Source organism: Balaenoptera physalus, assembly GCF_965194825.1.
Source record: "Balaenoptera physalus genome assembly, chromosome: 12".
Lineage (NCBI taxonomy): Eukaryota > Metazoa > Chordata > Mammalia > Artiodactyla > Balaenopteridae > Balaenoptera > Balaenoptera physalus.
The window spans coordinates 67991760-68013658 of record NC_138897.1 but is presented as its reverse complement, the minus strand read 5'-3'; the positions used below and the strand labels follow the sequence as shown (position 1 = coordinate 68013658).

Here is a 21899-nt window from a genome sequence, read left to right as displayed (position 1 = left end):
TGATTTTTTAAAACTTGGTAAAGTTGACAACGTAATCTACATTTCTAGTTACATAAGTTAAAATCTTCGGTAATTTGTCTTTAGTAGTTGATCCTTAAATCTTTAAGTCTTATACTATATATGACTTAATCATTAAGGACAAGATGAATAGTAAGAAAAATCATTAAGTTTGTGACTTAAAAAATCACTAGATAATAAATAGAAAACTAAAGTGGTGTGTCTCGTGCTCATACGTTCTGGACAGGCACGCTGTCACCTTCTTCCTCACGGCGTTTAACAATGGTGATGCCTTTGTTCTATTTCCAGGCTTTAACACAACGACGAACGTGGTCATTTTGGCGGGCACCAACCGACCAGATATCCTGGACCCCGCGCTGATGAGGCCAGGGCGCTTCGACAGGCAGATCTTTATTGGTGAGATGGTTTTCCCTGGATTCAGGCCAGTTCTTGTGAGGAGGGGTACAACTGTTTCACTATGGTTTTTTTTTCCTTAAAAATAATTTTTCAAGGACCGCCGGACATAAAAGGAAGAGCCTCTATTTTCAAAGTTCACCTCCGACCACTGAAACTGGACAGCACCCTGGAAAAGGAGAAGCTGGCAAGAAGACTCGCATCCTTGACCCCGGGGTTTTCAGGTAGGTGAGCACGACCTGCTGTTGTGTCTACAGGATGTGACCCTTCCTTTCTTGTTCCCTCTCTCCCTTCTTCTGAACTTAACATGAAATAGAAGGGACCATCTATCTACAGCCTGAGAAGGTTATATACACGGGCACAGGCACCTTCAATGTCCCAGGGGCCTGACTTTTTAATATTTTTTGTTGAGCACATACATTGTGTTATGGCCTATTTGTGTCCCTATATACTTTCTCTGTAAAGGTAATTTACAGAGACCTAAGGATCTAGAGAGCTTTTGGCAAGCTTCTCATGTTTAACTTTCGTTGTTTAACTGAATGCATTAGGTCATTTTAATGCCTATGTATTTCATTATATTTCAGCAGATTGCCCAATATCCACTTAAGTCACTTTCCCAACAGAGATGGTGGAACTAAGTTGATGGGCATTTTAAAGCACTGTCTTAGTTTGCTGTCATTGCACAGTCTCTAAAGGTGGAGGGCTGCCTGTGGGCATCTGTCTGCTGCTGATACTTTCAGCGCGCAATTCAGGGGCCAGATTGTGCCAGGCAGGACTGAGCGCTACAGCCTGCTGCTGGTGGACGGTTGGCCCGGGTTCCCTTCTTCACAATGTGTGACCAGTGAGCTCAGGTGTATTTGGTGGGTGAGCCATTGTGTGTGTCCCTTTCACAGGAGCCGATGTTGCCAACGTCTGCAATGAAGCTGCTTTGATCGCTGCGAGACACCTTTCAGATTCCATAAATCAGAAACACTTCGAACAAGCAATTGAACGAGTAATTGGCGGTAAGGCATCTGGTGGGACCCACGACCAAGGGCGGATGGCGTGAGTTTGAGGCCAGGGCGTGTATCTGCCCAGGCCTGGGGCTCGCCGGCACCCTGTCGGATGGGTCTGAGACGCCACCCTCATGCTGCATGGGCGGCAAGCAGGGAGGTGTCCTCCCCTGAATTATAGCATCATAGCAATCTAGTTTTTCTAAAACACTCACAACCTCCCTGTTTCCAAAAATTTCATCGCATGAGTTAAATGTGCTCTAAGCTAGATATAGGTGATGGATGAACAGCTGTAACAACCGTTTGACTGGGAAATGCTCACCTGTCAAGCAGGGTTGGCCAGTAATGTGTTGTCCTTGCTTTCTAGAGAGCTTATAGTTAATACCATTAAAAAGATAACTAGCAGTTCGACAACTTGGGCATTCAGAGGAGGGAATGGCACTGCAGCCAGGCAGGCTCCACAGAAGAGCGGGGTTTAAACTGGGCTCAGGAGGAGGAGGGGATGTGGTGTGAACGCGGGTGAGCAGAGGAGCAGGTCATGGCCTGTGCCTCAGGGAGGGAGGTGAGTTGCTCAGACTCCAGTTCCTGTGGGAAGGAAGACAAAGTGGAGAGAGGTGTTGAAGCCTAGATTTTAGCAAGCCTTGAGTGTTAAGAGCTTTTTTAATGTTGTTTTGCGGCCAGTATTGTACTAACACGAGTTTTCCTGAGCTACTGAGTAACGGGATAGTCAGTGATAGTTCAGGAAGATGCATCTTTGAAGAAGAGGCGTGTCTGGAGGCAGAGCCCCTACTGGTCCTTAACGTGCGGTAGCGGACGTGAGCGTGGGAGCCCCATGGCCACAGGTGGGAAGGGCGTCCTCGGGGCCGCTGGTTTGGCGGGAAGTGAGCCGGGGCGGGATGTCCCCGTGGGGTCCTGCGCACGGTCGTGGTTCCCGTGGTGCGGGGTGGGCGAGGGCACGGGCCACGCAGCCGACAGCCGAGGGGGAAACGGCTGTCAGCAGTTTCCGAAGCTTGTTTTGTGCCACAGGCCTGGCAGGCTCATTAGCAGGTGAGACAAGGAGTAGGTGCCACTGCAGGGGGGCCGGGAGGGGCCGGGCGTTGGTTGGTGGGGGGAGTTGTAGCGGGGCCGAGTGAGTGACTGGACCGTTTGAGATTCGTTAGGGAAAAGAAAAAGTCTAAGATGACAGAGTTGTGAGTGTAGTTAAAATACCTCACTGTAAACACAGGAGAAGGCTCTTTGTGTTCTTTTAGGTCAGGGGGAAGCGGGGGAGGGGGGGCGTGTTTAGTAGGAAAGTGAGTTTGTGAAAGAGGCCAGGGCGGCGGGTGGGGCAGAGCCCTTGCCCTGAGGGGCACGGGCGTGCCGTTCACGCTCAGCCGCTGGGGCCAGCACGCGCCCTGTGACGGGGATCGCGAGCGGAGGAGAGGAAATCCTGTGACAAGCTGGGGGTTCTTGTGTTTTGGGGGCATGAGAACTGCGTGTCTGTGTCTGGAGCACAGGGCTGTCCACCTGCCCTCTCCCCACCCACTGGCGGCTCTGCGGCGTGTGCTTGTCCTGGGCTGAGTCCTCGGGAACACAGTTCGCCCTCTTTTCTTTTTCAGTCTCCCAGACTCCTTAACGTGTTACCAGCTGAGAAATTCTCAGATGAGTACCTGGAACACGAGAAAGCTGGTGTCACGTGTGAGCTTTGTATCAGTACAGACTACAGCCCAGAGGTGCGGGCGAGCTCCGCGTCCGCCTCCATCCAGGCTGGAGCGGGGGTCCTTCAGTTCTGGCAACACGCGGGCCGGCTCGGGGGCACCTTCTCAGGGCTGCTCTGCAGCTGCACTGCTGGGGGTGCCGGGCTGCTGCCTCGGTCTGTGGGCCTGAGCAGGCATCCCAGGCCCTCTCACGGGCCTGGCTCTCCTCCCACCCTCGTGTGCCCGCCACCTCGACCGGGTCCTTGTCTCCCCCTACTTGGTGATTCCCAATGCCTAGACTAGGCAGTGAGCTCTTTCCAGATGTCTTCATTTTCTGTGAATTTTATGTGTCAAATTGACCCTAGTGCTGAATTTTACTTTGCATTTCTGTTTATTTCTCAAAACAAGATATGTGACTCGAGTGGGAGAGTAGGAGAAAGTGGGCCTGGGGTGGGGTAGTGAATGCGTTTTGCGGTGGTTGTATATTTTGAAGTTGATGCTTTGCTTCGTTCTGCCCCTGATTGGGAATCTTCCATGGTCACAGGCAGCTTGGTCTCTGAGTCACGATTTAGATGAGACGCTGTGTGGTATCGTGTAAATCTCCTTTGATGTCGGTGTCACTAAAGCAGTGGGTTTTGTTTTCTGTTCTGCATGTCAGGCTTAGAGAAAAAAACTCAGGTTCTGCAGCCCGAGGAGAAGAAGACGGTGGCATACCACGAGGCTGGCCACGCAGTTGCCGGCTGGTATCTGGAGCACGCGGACCCCCTCCTGAAGGTGAGGCAGTTGGCGTGGAACAGACGGTGGCCACACAGGGCCACGTGGCAGGAACATCTGCTGATGGTGTTGGGGTGAAGGGGTCACACAGATGAGTTATAAAGTTTGGAAAGGAAAGTGTGCAGAAGCTGGAGGGGTTCACTCTGGAAAAGCAGTTGCTACCGTGGGTCAGGCTTGGGCGTCTGGGGCTCTCTTGCCCAGAGGGTTTCCCTGACTCCACAGAGAAAATGAAGGGCAAGCCACACACCTTGGAAATACTTGCAGTACGTGTATATGACAGAGGACGGACGTGTACCTGGAATACATAAAGGACTCTTTTTTTTTTTTTTTTTTTTTTTTTTCATAAAGGACTCTTAAAATTCAGTGGTAGGGAAACAAGCAACCCTGTAAAATAATAGGCAAGCTATATGCGCATGTACTTCCCAAGAGAAGGAATAGGAATGGGCGCCAGGCACGTGAAGATACTGGATGCCCTAAGTCACCGGGAGGTGTGGGTGGAACCCTGCCGAAGCTCCACGTGTCCCGAGGTCGGTCCAGTTGGCCCCCATGCCTGCGGACGGGCACCTGACCCGGGGCAGCCACTGTGGAAACCAGTTAGGCAGTTTCTCATAAAGGTGACAAATGCTTCCAATACAACCAAACGGTCCCACTCCTGTGTGTTTACCCAAGAGAAATAAAAACATGTCCATGGAATACTTTTACTGCTTCATCTGTAATAGCAGTAAACCGGAAAGAGCCCCCAAAGTCCCTCAAGAAGGAGTGGATGTTTGGTGTGTTTTTACCCAGTGATTGCTCTGCGGCAGTGGAGCCGAGTGCACTGTTAACACAGCCGGCAGTGGGGGTGGGTCTCGGGGACAGTGACACAGACCAGATACGGTGAAGTCCATACTGTATGAGGCCATTTACTGCAGTTCTAGAAATTGCAACTCATCTGTGGGGGGCGGGGGAGGGGACTTCGGGGAGAAGAGGAAGATGTTTTGTATCTTGGTTGTGGGAGAGGCTGTTTGTCGGAACTCACTGAACTGTAACCTGTTACTGGGCGCATTGATTGTAGAAATTAAAGGAATCTACTCAATTGCAACAAGAGGACTAGAAAACGAAGGCTGCTGGCCCCTCTGTCTGCCTCCTGGAAAGCGGGGTAGGCGGGGCCGGCGGTCAAGTCTGGAGGGGTCGCCACTCAGCAGCAGCCCTGTTGTCAGGACTGAACACTTCCAGTTGAGCTTTATAAGAGACAAGAAATACTTTATAGACCTCTCGGGTGAGGTTACCCTAAGAGAAAATGCTCTCCTGGACGGGCCCTCCCACCCAGCTCCTCAAGCCGAGTCTGTGGTGCTTTCCTCGCCAGTGAGTCTCCCTGTGGCTCCACATCAGCCTCCAGTGGCCGCGTCCGTCCTCAGCGCGCCGTGTGTTCTCCTCGTCAGGTGTCCATCATCCCTCGGGGCAAAGGGCTGGGCTACGCACAGTACTTACCCAAGGAGCAGTACCTCTACACCAAAGAGCAGCTCCTGGACAGGATGTGCATGACTCTGGGCGGCCGCGTGTCAGAGGAGATCTTCTTCGGGAGAATCACAACCGGCGCTCAGGACGACTTGCGAAAAGTGACTCAGAGTGCGTATGCTCAGGTGAGTGTGGGCGGGGTCATCTTGCATCCTCACCTGCACCAACGGCTCTGGAACAGCACTGCTGTTTGACTGGTCTAGGCTTTCCAGGCAAGGGTTACTTCTTAAGAGAAATCCATTTTAAAACGATCAAAACTTAGGAAAAGAAACCCTTGTTTTGAGAGTTCGGTCTTTCAAGTTTATTACTAAGAGTGTATAAAGCACATCAGTAGAGTTTACGTTCAGTTACAAGCCTTTGGGATCCCGCATGGACTCCCCGGTGCCTGTCCCTTCCGGTCCTTTCTGCTGGGAGCAGCCATTCCCCTGTTTCCTTTAAGTTTATCCCGGCCGCCTCCATCCCCAGACAAGGTCATTTTGCTGTCGTGGAACTTGATGTCAGTGACTTTCTTTGGGAACTCCTTTTATTCATATGTCAGCTCTTCTGGGCCTGTTACTTTCCCATACCTTTCATTTTTCTTGGGACTTCCCTGGTGGTCCAGTGGTTAAGACTCCAAGCTTCCAATGCAGGGGACGCGGGTTATATCCCTGGTCAGGGAACTAAGATCGCATGTGCCGCGCAGCACTGCCAAAAAAACCAAAAAAAAACCAATAATTTTTCTTAGGGCATTTGTTTGTTGGGGTTATTTGCTCTTGTGTTCTTTCTAGTTTAATCTCCATTTAAAAAAATAATTGTAATTTTTGTTTTATTTCCTGCGTTCTAGCACCTCATCTAAATTTTCTGATTCTGACTTAATATTATTCTTTCTTATTTTCCTTCACCTTCCTGATTTCGGTTAGCCTTTTCTGAAGTTGTGGGTTACAGTTTTCATCTGTTTTATGGATGTCTCTCCATCCCACTTCCCTTATCTGTGTAGACATTATTCTCCTTACTTTCTTCTCATAACAACTTTGTAAGGGATTTTTCTGTTGCCCACTTTTACATGAAGTTTGTTTTCCTGATCTCTTAGGAAGGAGGTGGATTAAGACAGTTTTTCTAGTTTTACGGTTTTAGAGTTTCCTTTCCTGCTGTTTTCATAAACTTTTAAAAAACGTGACTTCCTACTTTCTGATCTGTTCCTGCTCCCGTCTTTTATCTGCACCTTCTCTTTTCTGGTCAGTTTGGATTTTATTTCCACAGCTTCTTAATGTGGGGTTTTTGTGTGGTTAGTTAGTGTGGGGGTCTCATGGGGTACAGGCCGGGCCCTGTGGACTCAGGGAGAATGCAGACGCCCCTTGCAGGTTCCTGGAGCCCGGGCGACGCGGGAGGAGCCTCTGGGCGGCCTGGGTGGTTCCTCCCGTCTGTCGGATGCTCCTTGCCTGTCCTCACCTCCCCTCGTGCAGAGCGATTTCAAGCAGGTCTCGTCACCGTTGGGGTTTGTGCCTGCCCGTTTGCCACCTGCCTTGTAGATGTTGCCTGTGGGTCTCTGGTCTTGTCCTACCAACCTCCATCTACGCAGAACACCCTGGTCTACTTGGCCGACTCAAGGCCGCCGTGTCGTTGCGAGTTAACGAGTAGTACTGCAGTGAGGTGTGTGGATTTCATGTCAGTGGATTTGCTGCCATTTTATAAAAACCTGTGAGCAGAAATGGATGCCCACCACTAGTCACGCATTCTTTTTCAGATTGTTCAGTTCGGCATGAATGAAAAGGTCGGGCAAATCTCCTTTGACCTCCCCCGTCAGGGGGACATGGTGTTGGAAAAGCCTTACAGCGAAGCCACGGCCAGACTGATAGATGACGAAGTACGAATACTTATCAACGATGCTTACAAGAGGACAGTCGCTCTTCTCACAGAAAAGAAAGCAGATGTGGAGAAGGTGGGTGCTGGGTGCACCAATGATTCTCTGCACGGTTTTGCAGAAAGAGTTGAGACTGATGGCTTGACTGGTTGGTTGGTTTGTAGACGCCGACATCCCCTGTGCCTGTTAATCCCAGGCTCCTTCCTCCATCCTGATGCTGTGTCTGCTGTCTCTGTGGGGCTGGGGGGATGTGGGAGGAGCAGCAGCGGGCACGATCCCGGCTGCTGGTTCTTAGGAATGTGAGCGCGGGATTAACGAAGTCTGTTCACAACACCAGACACACAGTTGAACCTGCACTCACCCACCAAGTGCTTCCAGATGCAGAGCCCGGTGGCCTGATCGGGATTGACCACTGCTCTTCACCTCCAGAGTAAAGAGGTAGTGGAACGGCAAATGAAAGAATTAGCCAAACTAGATATGTAGGACCTTGCTTAATTATGACCTTCCGTGAACAAACATTCTTTGTATCTTCCGTTGTTGTGCCTCATTTGATAGCACTTTCAAAAGGGAGGGAGCCTTTCTAATTCAGTCGATTTCTTGCATCCAGTAAACTCTTAATTATTCAGAATCCGTGCGACCAAACAGAATTTTCTGTTTTTTAAATATTCCACACTCTCATGACAAAAGCACAGGTGAAAAGTCTTCTATAAAGGATTGATAGAGAAAAAAGCTATTCTAAGATGATGCTGTCCGATTGGCAGATCTTCAGAGAAGCCCACTGTGAGCTGTGCCCGGCAGAGCCCGAGGTGCCTTTTCACAGAGCACGGGGTAGGTGGGAGGGGGCCTGCAGCAGGGGCTCCGAGGGGAGAGGGGAGAGGGCAGAGAAGGCTGACATCCACCCTGACAGCTCATCAGGCTACAGAGTGAACATGGGGAGGAGAGGAGGACTTGCTGTGTGGGGCCCTAGTGAGCGAGGAGGGAGTGCAGAGGGCAGGACAGGGTGTCTGGGGCCTCCAGAGCTCTGCGGGAAACACAGCTCTGGAGCTAGAGGCGCCCTTCATGGAGATCTCATCCGGCCCCTGTGTTTTATAGTCAGGAGTACTGAAAGAATCCGGAGTGGAAATGCTTAAAAAGTCATCATTTAAAGGAGAGAGCAGCGGGGACTTCCCTGGTGGGCCAGTGGTTAAGACTCCGCGCTCCCATTGCAGGGGGCCTGGGTTTGATCCCTGATTGGGGAACTAGATCTCGCATGCCGCAACTAAGAGTCCGCACATTACAACTAAGACCCAGCGCAGCCAGAATAAATTAATTTAAAAAAATAAATCTTTTAAAAAAAAAATACCAAAACTTAAAAAAAATAAAGGAGAGTGGCAGCAGGGTGCCACCTCCAGGGGGACAGTCAGAGGCCAGTGCAGAGGCAGCCGTGGGTGTGTTTTAACTTCCTGAGATGGTGCCGTGGTGGCAGCAGAAGTAGAAAGGCAGTGGTAACAGTGAGCGAGTCTAACGTGACCCTGTTCCCTGTCCTCCTGACACCGTCCCTCACCTCCCCACTCGTAGCTGGCAGGGGTCCCTTTTTCTGTGGCTGTGTGTCATGTCAGTCTTGTGGTTCAGCCACACAGAGACCAGAACTTCGAGATGCATATTTTCATGTTAATCTCCTGCTTCATATTGTGTCTCTGCCTCATTTGTCTTTATTTTTGTCAACCACCTTTTAAAATTTCCGTTTCCACCCTTTCCCCCACCCCCACCCCCAGTCACTTGCATCACTCTCACACTTCCTTGCAGTATTTCTTTCTGCTCTGTAAGCCAGAGGGAGCTCCTCCCCTCTTTGGAAGCAGGTGGGGCCCAGGGACACTGCGTCTGGCTCTCCTCCCCAAGGATGTCTTTCTGCGGCGTCAGGGACAGAGCTCCCCCACTAAGTCCAGGGCACAGTCACGGGCCACGTGGATGCACCACACCGTGCAGCTGCGCCCTTCGTGGGGACACGTGTTTTTCCAGGATTTTTGCACATCTTATTCTAAAGTGACATGACCGTGAATATCTCTTTTCAGTGGTCCTAAACCGTTTTTTGGAAGGGGGTTGACTGTAAATAGGAGGTGATGAGATTGGAGAGACATTGCTGGGTGACTGTTTAACCGCAGGTGTTCGCATTGCAGGTTGCTCTGCTCCTGTTAGAGAAAGAAGTGTTAGACAAGAACGACATGGTGGAACTCCTGGGCCCCAGACCGTTTGCGGAAAAGTCTACGTATGAGGAATTTGTGGAAGGCACCGGCAGCCTGGACGAGGACACCTCGCTGCCTGAGGGCCTGAAGGACTGGAACAGGGAGCGGGAGGGCTCAGAGGAGCCCTCGGGCGAGAAGGCCGCCAGCCAGGTCCAGGGCGCTGGCCCCGCGTAGCCCGAGCTGCGCCTTCAGAGCCGCGCTCGGCCTCACGACACAGTGGGAAGTGGGGTGCTTCGTCCACGGCCTCGGAAGTCACCTGGGTTGCGGGGGAGGGCACGTGCCCCAGCCTCGGGCTCTCCCGGTCTCTGTCCCCATCGGGTGGGGGCCCTCTCACTGTCACCTGCTCTTCACTCCCGCCTCCCTTCAGAGTCTCCCTCTGTGATGGGCTATGAAATTAGGAATATTTTCATTTGATTTAATATTTTAAAGATAGAATCCGGGTCACAAGTTGCTGTTTTGTGATGGAATGGTTTTCTACAGAGAGCTGTAACATTTAAAAATATGAATGTATTGTGTAAATACGGCTTTATGTCAAAAATAAAGTGTAAACACTGCACTTTTTTCCTCCTGAACATACAGTGTCACTGATTATGCTTGGGCTACTTCTCAGAAAACGTAACGGGAAGGGATTGAATGACGTCACTGTTAAGGGTCTCAGGTTTGCGGTTCTCTTCAGCTCCCACGAGACACTCAGGAAGTCTAGATTTGTTCATGCTGGAGGATGAACTCAGGGTGTGAAGTGTGTTGGCCCGAGTGAGTCAGTGAGCCCGTGACGGCACATCCTCACTCGGCCAACCACGACCGGGCCTTGGTCCCATGTGTGGGTCTGCAGCGGATGTATAACCACCGCTGGACTGCGGGCTGGCAGGCTGGACTGCCATGGGGCTGGGAAGCCCTGCGCCCTCTGCGAGGTCACTGTTACTGTTAGAAGGGAGTGATGTGCTGCTGTGGTTCCAGAAAAGCCAGAGTCCACAGTGCCGCAGACCTAGGTCAGAGCTCACCAGAAGGTGGCCCGAAGAAGACGTAGGTCTTCAAATGCCATTATCTGGACTTGGAGGCACCACACATTTCTGCATTTTTTAATACTTTTTAGCTGTCTCCTTTAGTGTTATTCCAACTTGCTTGTGTGTTCTTGACGCAGATGTGTTGTGGGACGTGACTTGTCAGGCTTCGGGCACAGAATCGGCTGGCGTCCTGGAGGAGCACTGGACCGATGGGGTGGCAGGTGGCCCAGGTGGCCCCCACCCCCCTGCCCATCCTGGGACCACTCTTCCACACTCCAGCTCGCCAGGCCACAGAAGCACTAACGGCATCACAGCATCCCAGGAGCTGGGGCTGCAGGGGTATCAATCACAGCCTCCCTTCCCTTCCTCACGGGATGCTCTGGGTGCTTGTTGAGTAAGGCTGTTACGTGAGGAGGACAGCCCCGCAGGGAGGGGGCCAGCATGCGCCGCCCCTGCTGAGCCTCCTGGGTGGTGCCAGTCGTGAGTCAGGCCTGATGGCGCTCAGGTGGTGACCCACATCTCCCCTGCGCTGTATGAGGTCCTGCATGGCTGGCGGCCAGTGGGGCCCAGAGTGGCCGCTGTGGCCTCAGTGTGGCACCCGCGCAGCATGAGTGTGTCGGGGCCTGACTCGGGTTTGGCCTCCAGCAGGCGCTCAAGGCACCCGTCTCTCCTCTAAGGCCCGTCAGACCTAGTGAGGGTCCAGCATAGATGGGGGCAGTGAGAGATTTTCACCGTAGTCTCACAAAATGGTTAGATTTTTGCAAAAACGGGATCTCACCTCGGTTCAAGCCATGTTGCGTGTTTTGTGGGTCATTTTGTCCAAGGCACAGCGGACACAGAATTACAGAGGGCCACCATGGGGCAGGGGCTCAGCTCAGCAGTTCCTCAGGGACCCATGAGGGGTGGGGAGGCTGGGCAAGGGGTCCAGCACTAGCATTAAAATGCTTCCACCCGCAGTGACACGCTCGTGTTCCCTGGGCTGAAGCAGCTGGGCTCACAGTGCCCTCCAGGGGGAAGAAGACAGAACCTGGGAAGCGAGCCCGCTCGCCCCGTGGAGGCTGAGCCTAAAAGGCGTCTTAGGGAGCAGACACCGTGAGGTGGGGGGGCGGGGGATCCTGTGCCCTGTGCAGGGCCTGCCTGCTGGCCCTGCACCCCCAGAAGGAAGCACAGCAGCTCCCAGAGCCGCCAGCCGGCACCCCACCCACCTTGAGCTTGTGTGTCCCCAGCTTTGTCTGGAAGCCTGAGGGTCATTTTCTGTGGCTCCTCCAAATCTCAGCCAGGTTGTTAGGGGAGGCTGGGCGGACTAGCCTAGGGCTGGACACAGGAAAGATTCGTGGGGGTGTAAGTGCTGGGGACGTACAAACGGGGACAAGGGCTTTTATTTGGGGGTGTGCTGCTTTCCATAGGAGCCACCAATTAAAGAATCTCAGGGCTGCCCGAGAGCCTCCAACGGAAGTGAAGCCCCTCCCTGCGTGGAGTGGGCTGTCAGGGCTGCACCCCAGGAAGGGGCGGGTGCTGTCGGGGAAGCAGAGGCGGGAGAGACAAGGACACTTAGGGTTTATTGTGACCAGGTTGTTCCCGAGTTCAGAGCTGCACGTCCAGTACGAGGCAGCACCTTGTGGCTCCAGGTGTCATCACAGGATGAAACACACCGTTTCTAACCCCCTAATTCCCAGACATGGTTGAACACTTAAGAGAAGGTGAGGTTTATTTATTTAGCCCTTTATTTATGGCCCATGAGTTCTTTCAAGTCCTCTCTGGTCTGATGTTTGGGTAGGGATGCCAGTCCCCACTCTTCTGATGTCCTTCATCCCGGATGACGGACAGGACAGTCTCGCTGCCTCTGCGAGGGGCCCGTCCCCACACACTCAGACCAGGGCTCCCCTTGGCGGCCGGGAGACTCACCAGGATTGGAGGAAGGACCTCTGAGCCACGGCGTCCAAGGCAGGGACGCGCCTCTATTCATTGACCTCCTCCTCGTCGTCCTCAAAAGCTTCCTCGCCCTCGTCGGCTGTGGCGTCCTGGTACTGCTGGTACTCAGACACCAGGTCGTTCATGTTGCTTTCGGCCTCAGTGAACTCCATCTCGTCCATGCCCTCACCCGTGAACCAGTGCAGGAAGGCCTTGCGCCGGAACATGGCTGAGAACTGCTCCGAGATGCGCTTGAACAGCTCCTGGATGGCCGTGCTGTTGCCGATGAAGGTGGCGGCCATCTTCAGGCCGCGCGGCGGGATGTCGCACACGGCCACCTTCACGTTGTTGGGGATCCACTCCACGAAGTAGCTGCTGTTCTTGTTCTGGATGGCCAGCATCTGCTCATCCACCTCCTTCATGGACATGGGGCCCCGGAACACGGCGGCCACGGTCAGGTAGCGGCCGTGGCGGGGGTCACAGGCCGCCATCATATTCTTGGCATCGAACATCTGCTGGGTGAGCTCGGGCACCGTCAGCGCCCGGTACTGCTGGCTGCCACGGGCGGTGAGCGGGGCAAAGCCGGGCATGAAGAAGTGCAGGCGCGGGAAGGGCACCATGTTCACGGCCAGCTTGCGCAAGTCAGCGTTGAGCTGGCCGGGGAATCGCAGGGAGGTGGTGACCCCGCTCATGGTGGCCGACACCAGGTGGTTGAGGTCCCCGTAGGTGGGCGTGGTCAGTTTCAGGGTGCGGAAGCAGATGTCGTACAGGGCCTCGTTGTCGATGCAGTAGGTCTCGTCCGTGTTCTCCACCAGCTGGTGCACGGAGAGGGTGGCGTTGTAGGGCTCCACCACCGTGTCCGACACCTTGGGCGAGGGCATCACGCTGAAGGTGTTCATGATGCGGTCGGGGTACTCCTCGCGGATCTTGCTGATGAGGAGAGTGCCCATCCCAGAACCGGTGCCGCCGCCCAGCGAGTGGGTCAGCTGGAAGCCCTGCAGGCAGTCGCAGTGCTCGCACTCCTTCCGCACCACATCCAGGACCGAGTCCACCAGCTCGGCGCCCTCCGTGTAGTGGCCTTTGGCCCAGTTGTTCCCGGCACCAGTCTGTCCTGGAGTCAAGCAAGAGAGGGGACACGTTTCAGACAGGGCTATGGGGCGGGGGGAGCTGCGCGGGGCCGTTAGTACGTTTAAAATGTGTTAGGACACGATTAGATAATAGAGCGAGGGGTGGGCCCCGGTCCCCCAGCACTGCAGGAGCGCGGGAGGGCAGGCAGCTGCTTCAGACAAGGGAAATCCACCAGTTTTAAGATGTACGCGTGTTCTGACCTGGTAATTCCATTCTTGTTTTTAAGTAGATAATTCTCCCACAAGGTAAAAGACAAAGAGAACAGAAAGTATACATTAAAAAACAAATTGCTTTCCCCTCTCCTTTGGGCTCTCTGAATTTTGTACTATGCACAAATACTTTCTTTTTGAAACAGTAATACTTTCTCACGTTAATGGGGCTCCTCGTTCATCATCCAGAATTACAGTTGCAAAAGTTTCTGAGCACCCACTATTTTGCACCTGTAATTAAACACGCAGCACAGGAAGTCATTCCTGCCCTCAAATTGCTTCCAGTCAGTCGTGGTAAGATTAACATATGTGAAATTCTTTGTATTTTTTCCAAGGAGTTCAAGTAACTAGAAAGAGACCTTCTCATTAGTCTGTTTTGGGGTTTTTGTTTGTTTGTTTTAAGCAAGAGTGCATTTTCCCCAACATGCTTATTTCTACTTTACTTTATGGAAAAAATTTTTAATCTGAAAGGTTGGTTGCTCAATTTAAAATCCTAATTTTCAGTTCACTTCGTTATAAAATGGAAGCTCCATCAGCAGACAAAGCATTTTTTCCAAGCTGTATACACAGGCCTGTGTTTGTTTGAATGGATGCACTTAAAAAGATCTGGCAAAGAGGACCGGGAGGAACTTATTTTCATTTTTGCTTTTCTGGACACTGCACATTTCCTGTAATGCAGTGCTCTTCAGACACCACTGCTCTGTAGCCCTGAAAATATTTAAAAACTACATACCCCAACATTAAGCTGACATCTAACGTCTTCATAAATTCAAATAGTTGTGAATGATATTTTAATTTCCGAGGTACTATAAATACTCCCTTTTGAAAACAAACATGTTACATCATTCTATTAAATGTATCCCGCAGAGTCCATGTAAAGATCAGGAATAGGGACTTCCCTGGCGGTCCAGTGGTTAGGGCTTGGCAGATTCACTGCCGTAGCCAGGGTTTGATCCCTGGTCGGGGAACTAAGATCCCACAAGCTGCGTAGCGTGGCCAAAAAAAAAAAAAAAAAAAAACAGGAATAAATCCTAAGTTGAAATTGAATTTTAAAAAAAAATTCCTATGATCACAAGGTGTTTAAAATGTCAATAACTGTATTCTTTTCAATTAGTTCATTTATCCAAGTGTGAACATCAGATATTGCCAGAATGAGACAAGGTTTGGCATCCTTTTTTTTCTTTTTTTTTTGGCCGCACCACACCACATGTAGGATCTTCCCTGACCGGGGACCGAACCCGTGCCCACTGCAGTGGAAGTGCAGTCTTAACCACTGGACCACCAGGGAAGTACTTGGCATCCATTTTATTCCTTTTTCTTTGTTTTTACATATATAAATACTGAGGAGTCTTGTTCACATAAATATGTAAATGGAATCAATTGTATTCTAACAATGTCATTGAATTATTTGATCCTCAGAGTAAATGCCAAAAATCAAATAGTGATCTATCATCACAGTGTATTTTTAGGGACTTCCCGGGCTATCCCACATGCCACGTGGCACGGCCAAAAAGAAAAAAAAAGTATTTTTAATCATCTTTCAGCCCAAAACTCAATTTTGTGGAAAGCAGAATTGGAAACACCTGACTTGCATCAATCACACTTTCCTTCTGTTGGTCCAAAAGGCTTTGCACCAAGACTTACCTAATGCTCTTTCATTGAAAGACTCTTTGTGTGGTCCAGTATACTTAGAAAGGGTTGGAAAATTTGAAATCTTAATTCCAATACAACTTTGCAAATATGGTTTTTAACGAAATGTTTTAAATATATTTTTGTCAAAATTTTTAGGTTGCAGATTTAGCTTATTCAGGTTGTAAAAACTATTGGCCACGTAACCTAACTGGCAAAGGCAGCCCTCATTATCAGAGCGATTCTGTAGATTGGACTTACTTTCTGTCAGAAAAACACGACTTTAATTTTCAACTCAAATCAATATGTTAATATGCATTTTAAGGAATATTAGAGAAACCACTGAGAACTGAATTCTAGAGCACACAGTAAGGTAAATTACAAAAAGCAGTAAAATCAAAGTAAATGATGCAGAGATTTAAAGATAAATTAAAAAGACAGGGCTTCCCTGGTGGCGCAGTGGTTGAGAATCTACCTGCCATTGCAGGGGACATGGGTTCGAGCCCTGGTCTGGAAAGATCCCACATGCCGCGGAGCAACTGGGCCCGTGAGCCACAACTACTGAGCCTGCGCGTCTGGAGCCTGTGCTCCGCAACAAGAGAGGCCGCGATAGTGAGAGGCCCGCGCACCGCGATGAAGAGTGGCCCCCGCTCGCCGCAACTAGAGAAAGCCCTCGCACAGAAACGAAGACCCAACACAGCCAAGAATAAATAAATAAATTAATTAATTTAAAAAAAAAAAGACAAGGCATTGCCATTTCTCATTAACTGGTAATTAGGCAGTGTAAGGTGCGGCTAAAATGGTCAGCTGTTGAGGAAGCAAGGAAGGCTATTTAAAGACATTGTATTTCTTCAGTTTGGGTATATCAAATTTGGTTTTGAAAAGAATCATGTATTATAAAAAATTTAAAAATAAATCCATCATCCCCCTTATCAAACTTTCCCTACACGTCGAACAAAAGAGACCACGGTGGTCCCACTGCTGAAGGTGGAGCGGGCAGGGGATTCGGCTGCGTCAGGTGGACTCAGAAAGCAAGAGGAGCAGAGGGGCCAAGGCGCTGCTGGCACATGCTGTGCAGACCTCTCCCCCCTTACGCCAAAGACATTCCCTTGATTTCTGTCTACACCACTGGTGGCAACAATTCACCACCACCCCCGTGCACCGATCGGGGAAACTGAGCTGTGGCAGTGACGCAGCCGGGGCCCGCCTAGCACCACAGCAGAAGGAAGGCTCTGGGCACTTGGGGGCGGGGCCTGCTCTCGGACACCCCTGGATTCTGCAGTTACCCCGGGGGGCGGCCTCACACATGGGGAAGGAGTCTTAGCTCAAATGTCTTTGGATCTTGCACAGCATTTATCAGTGCTAAGCCCTGTGGTGTAAAGTGCAAGTCTGTAAAAGAAGAACCACCGAAATTCTGTGATTATTCAGTAAGTTTAAGATGTACTGACTATTAGTGATTCATATCTTATACCAAGGGAATCCCTTCGGAAGCATCTAAAGAAGTCCTACAAATCCATAAGGACAACGACAGCCTTTAGGAAGATGGGCAAAGGATATAAGCACAGATCGCAGGGAGGGAAGTGCAAGTAACAAACCCATGGCATACTCCTCATGAGGGGAATGCAAACTAAATAAGGAGATTCTATTACCCTCCATGAAGCTGACAGAACTCAAAAGCTTGGTAACACCGTGCTGACGGGGGTCTGGGGCAAGGCCCCCCCACACACACTGGAGCCACTGGGGGCATGAGGAGGACGGGCCTCCACAGGGGGCAAGTCAGCGACAAGGATCCAAGTTGGTCCCATTGACTCAGCGAGTCTACCCAAAACGCGCAGAATGACATGTGGACAGAGATTCGCCAGGGAGCAGTTTGTAACAGTGAAAAGGTCAAGAGCTAAATATCTATGAGCAGAGGACTGGTGACGTCAGCGAGGCCATCGAGCCGGGGGCAGAGATGGACAGACTCCAGAGGGGCAGCCTTGAGTCCTGCCACGGCCCCTTGGGGCGTTTCCCGCCCCCAGGAGGTAACTGCATTCTCGCTCACGAACACAGACTCCCTTTACGGTGAAACCTGGCTGGCCGCCTTCTCGTATGAGGCTGGAAAACCATCACATCCTTCCTAGGCCCCCACAACTCTTGCACCTCCCCACCAAGCCAGCAGGCGCTGGGCCAGCCTCCCACCTGGAGCTTGGTGAAGAGCAGATGCACCTTCAGCTGCCCCGAGGGACTAAGAATGATTTCACTAAACAGCGTGGAAACCAATCACCGGAGGGCAGTGGGGACACCGGGCGACAGGCAGCCACAGCCAGTGAAGCCCCTTGGCCTTGACCCTCCCCTCCCTCCAGCTCACATCATCCACTTGGCTTCCTCGGTGTTTACAGCGTGATCAGCCATGAGGTTGTCTCGGCCATCGACAAAAGAAGGAAGCTGGAGGCTTCTGAAAATATTTTGCCACTGTCTCATAGCAACAGGCGTTCCCAGTTAAATATTTGGGGGTCAGGAGTTGAACATCTTCTGCAATAGAGGTTGGGACATTAACCAGTGGCTCCAAATTGTAGAACACGAAGCTGCAACAGATCCCAGGGGCCTCAGAGCCCACCCCTGGTTCACCTCCAGCTCACACGGGGTGTGGGGTAAAGCTTAGGGCTACGTGCTCCCGGACTCCCCTCCAGCCCTGAATCCGGAAGAGAAAGTTACACGTACAGAGAGGCCTAAGGTCAACCTTCCTGGTGCTTCGCTTTGTCCCACAAAACTCTCTCCCACTAATAGGCATGACTGCTATGCAACGAGCAGTTTGTTAAGAAAAAACTGGGGTTTTCTAAAGCATATTCATGTTTAAAACTCAAATGCAGAGAACTTCCACTTTTAAAATTAGTTACTTCAAGTCAGTGTTTTTTTTTAAACTATTTCAAACTATATCTGAAAATGGAATGACACTGTTTTTTTTAATTCACCAACTCTGAAGGCAATGGGGGTGAACCATCTCCATTCACAGGCAACTCGGCCTCTTTTATTAACTGGAGAATGACTTAAAAACAATTGTTGAGCCTAACAGCACACCACAGTGCGTAGACATTCTGGGTCCTCTCCATGCCCCATGGCAAACATGTTATTTTCTTAGTTAAAAATAGTGTCAACTTTTAAAAATTACTATTAAAGCTATTTCATATCAGTACCATCTTCGTTCCCCTAATTTGGTAGAATATCTCTATTAAGGCTGTGAGCACTGCTGTCTGATACAACTTTCTGCAGTGATGGGACTGTTGTATCTTTGCACTGTCCAATGTGGTAGCCACTAGCCACACTTGGCTATTGAGCACTGGGCGTGTCGACTACAACTGAGGAAGTAGACTGATTTTATTTAACTTTAATTAAATTTAAATAGCCACACGTAGCTAGTGGCTACCATATTGGATGGTAGGATCTTGAAGCATCTTTGCTTGAGAACAACTATGAAAAGTCTAGTTCAGCAAAAGGTAAAGAATATAAATGTCCCCATGTGTAGACTATAAAAATACTGCTAATTTAGATTTTTTGATGTAATGAAAGGGGCACCAGAGACCTTCGTCCTGGTCTATTTGAAATATCAAAGGTGACAAAAACCCTTGAACAAATTATCAGAAGCTTCGCCTGTCCCATTGCTTGTGTAGGTTGTCATTGTGATGGGGAAGGGGATGACACCAAGAGGACTCATAAACTTCGTGAACATGTACCCAGCTGAAGGTACCTCGCTGTACCTTTATAACAGGTCACTGCCTGATTCGAATACAAGGGAATCAATTCATGTACCAATAAAATCTTCCAAGATTCTGCCTCCTCTTGTACACTTTGAAGTAACCTTGACTCCCAAAACCATGGCTCCAAGGTGAAAGAGGCTGGTCACACTAACAGTGCCACTTTGTTTAATTTTATATAATTTTCTTGAGGAGTTTGCAGAGGAACAGGCGCTGCCATCATTTTCTGGTGGAGGAAGGGGGAAGGAAGATTTGCCCAAATCCGATAAAACTAATAAATTCATATGGCACCAACCTTCAGAAAGAAAGCAGAACAACTGTCTACAGATGATGGAAGAAGAAATATAAACACACTGAAGTTAAAAGATGAGCAACATAAAAACCAAAGACAAATTATTATTATCATATTAGGATAGTCATTTATAAGAGGGAAAAAGAAGTTAATGTCTAAAAATTTTCAAAATCAACTATCACCAGTAAGCATTTCATTTAGAGAATCAAAGGTTACTTCTCCCCAAGAGGGTACTTTTCTTAAAGAGGCTGCCTATGATGGGGCTGGGGACTGCTGATTTCCATTCTAAGCTTTTCTGCACCACGTGATGTTTTTAATCTTGCACCGAAATTAGCTGGATGTTTAAAAAATAAAAAAGAGGAAGAAGAAGGGAGGAAAGACGGAACCTACCGAAGATGAAGTTGTCAGGCCGGAAGAGCTGCCCAAAAGGCCCAGACCGCACGCTGTCCATGGTGCCCGGCTCCAAGTCCACCAGGGCAGCCCTGGGCACATACTTCTGAGCTGGAAGAGAACAGAGCCCACCCACAAGGGTCAGTCTCTGGTTCCGAAGGCAATGGACTTCCCGGGAGCAAGTCCCACCAGCACAGCCACCTGGGATGTACAGAGCGGGCTTTCTTAGAGTAACAGAATCTCAGCCCTGGGGGAGGGGAGCCCCAGAGTACACAGTCCACCGTGGACTTGTCCGGATGAGGAAGCCAGCCCGGCACAGGGCACAGGAAGTTCCTGGAAAAGGCAGGATGAGAAACGAGGTCTCCCGACCTCCTGCCGCCTGTATTTTCCAGTTCTCACCCGTGGGCAGTTCTACTTTTTAGCTCCACAGAAATTGTACTTGCTGCAGCGAGTGGCCGAGCTGCCGGGACACTTTGGCACCTCCCTCCCTCACACACACGTGAACCCACGAGCGAGTCTGAGCACCTGTTCCAGGTGCGTCCACGGCTGTTTCCCGGGAGACTGTCTCATTTATGGACAAGTGTGGCCGTGTGCCATTTCATCTGTAAGCACACGCTCACACCAACTGGGCAAGAAACTGTCCCCATGAGGGTGGGGTCACTAGGACTGCATTGGGAACTGCTCTACAACCCGTCCTGCTACGCACACACCCAGGCTGAAGAAAGAATGTCACCAGGCTAGGCCTGAGGGTGACCAGCAAGTGCCATGTATATTGCCCTCTTCTCAGTTCCATCCAGGAATCTCACCATCCATGTCCTGCTGTTCCAGACCTTTTTAAAACCCAGTAATTTATGTGTCCTGTTCTTCCCAGCTCTCGTGTGGACAAGCAGCAGTAACTCCAAAGACAGAGCGTGCTTATCTCTGGGGCCGGGGACACATGTGTATGGAAGGGCAGCTCCTGTCACTTCCTGGGTGTCCCTTCAATGTCTTAGTTTTGTGTTGTCTTGTGAAAGGCATGTATCACTTTTATAATAAACGTTGTTACAAAAATAAAGTATAATGTAACCACCATATAGATGTAGCTACCCAGGACAGGGGTGATACTATTCTCAAACTTGGATAAACCACAACCTGGAATTTTTACTAAACTCCACCAGACAATGACCCTCTCTGTCTGTAGTTGCAGCTTCCAGGGGATGTAAAGTCTTTTTGGAGGTCTGCAAAGGGCCAGAAAAATCATTTGAGGGAGTGTTTTTCAAAGCTTTAGCCAAAAACCTTCATTAAGAAATAAAAATTTTAAAGATAAAATAAATTTTAATAAGAGCCGGACATGACCCACTAAGCTGATTTCACAGCAGCAACGGGTCCGCTTCAAGAGCTCAGACCCGCCAGGGAGGACGAGATGCTGTTTGAAATCAACCGACGTCGGATTTCCCGCCCCAGCGGGAGCGAGGGAGGAGTCGGGCGTCCCGCTACATCTGGGAGGATTTTTCCAGAGTGAACCACCCACGCGCCGGGCGGCCCCGCGGGTTGGGGAGGGGGAGCATGGCCGGGGTCCCACAGGGCAATGACGGGGTCCCAGAGAGGGATGGCCGGGGATCGGGGGGAAGGGCGGGGTCGCGCCGCGCCACTCACACGATGACTCATTGTAGTAGACGTTGATCCTCTCCAGTTGGAGCGTCGAGTCACCCACGTAGCCTCCAGCAGGGTCGATGCCATGTTCGTCGCTGATCACTTCCCAAAACTTGCAAAGGGCGGGGCGAAGGACAGACGGTCAGCCCGGGGCCCTGGCACCCGCGGCTCCCCTAGGGCCGGCCCCGCGGGCGGGCGGCGCGCGGGGAGCGGCCGCACAATTCCAGGCGCGCCTGAGCTGCCAGCGGGCGGTCCGGGGCCGCGGGGACGGGGAGCGGGGCCGGGTCCCGCGGTGACGTTCCCCTCGGCCGCACCGGTCCTCCCGCGCTGCCCCGGCCCGAGGGATTAGGGAGGGGCGGGCCGCCCACCCGCAGGAAGCCCGGCCCGGCCCGCGCCCACCTTGGTGCCGATCTGGTTCCCGCACTGGCCCGCTTGGATGTGCACGATCTCCCTCATGGCGCGAGCTCGGCGCTCGCTGCTCGGACAGCGCGGCGACTGCGGGCCCAGCCGCTCCGCGCCCTGGACTCGGCGCCAGCCGCCCCTCCCCGCCCCTCCCCC

At 51.1% G+C, this 21899-nt stretch overlaps 2 protein-coding genes across 8 annotated transcripts in view; one reads left to right on the top strand and one right to left on the bottom strand.

The window, feature by feature from the left end:
• The window catches only part of AFG3L2 (AFG3 like matrix AAA peptidase subunit 2), a 27392-nt gene extending 17408 nt beyond the window's left edge, over positions 1–9984 (top strand). For 3 of the 5 annotated variants that reach the window (XM_082416958.1, XM_082416957.1, XM_082416959.1), the window contains 7 exons: positions 307–414; positions 510–635; positions 1305–1415; positions 3738–3853; positions 5275–5475; positions 7074–7268; positions 9347–9984. In XM_082416958.1, coding sequence (XP_082273084.1) covers positions 307–414; positions 510–635; positions 1305–1415; positions 3738–3853; positions 5275–5475; positions 7074–7268; positions 9347–9586 — 1097 coding nt within the window. In that variant the 3' untranslated portion in view covers positions 9587–9984. Of the gene's footprint in view, positions 1–306; positions 415–509; positions 636–1304; positions 1416–3737; positions 3854–5274; positions 5476–6173; positions 6839–6858; positions 6980–7073; positions 7269–9346 lie in introns of those variants that run through there. The other 2 variants (XM_082416960.1, XM_082416961.1) reach the window with 2 other exon arrangements.
• TUBB6 (tubulin beta 6 class V) lies at positions 8070–21899 on the bottom strand. Of its 3 annotated transcripts, XR_014251759.1 has the most exons (5): positions 21741–21899; positions 21345–21453; positions 19710–19820; positions 12322–13438; positions 8070–9358 (listed from the first exon to the last, which is right to left on the bottom strand). XR_014251759.1 is itself a non-coding variant. In XM_082416962.1 (4 exons), the coding sequence occupies exons 1-4, from the start codon at positions 21795–21797 to the stop codon at positions 12375–12377; spliced, it is 1341 nt and encodes a 446-aa protein (XP_082273088.1). In that variant the 5' UTR covers positions 21798–21899; the 3' UTR covers positions 12113–12374. The 3 variants fall into 3 exon arrangements, 2 of the variants coding, with proteins under 2 accessions (XP_082273088.1, XP_082273089.1); XM_082416962.1 differs by lacking the exon at positions 8070–9358 and having other exon boundaries at positions 12113–13438; XM_082416963.1 differs by lacking the exons at positions 8070–9358; positions 19710–19820; positions 21345–21453; positions 21741–21899 and adding an exon at positions 17644–17774 and having other exon boundaries at positions 12113–13438.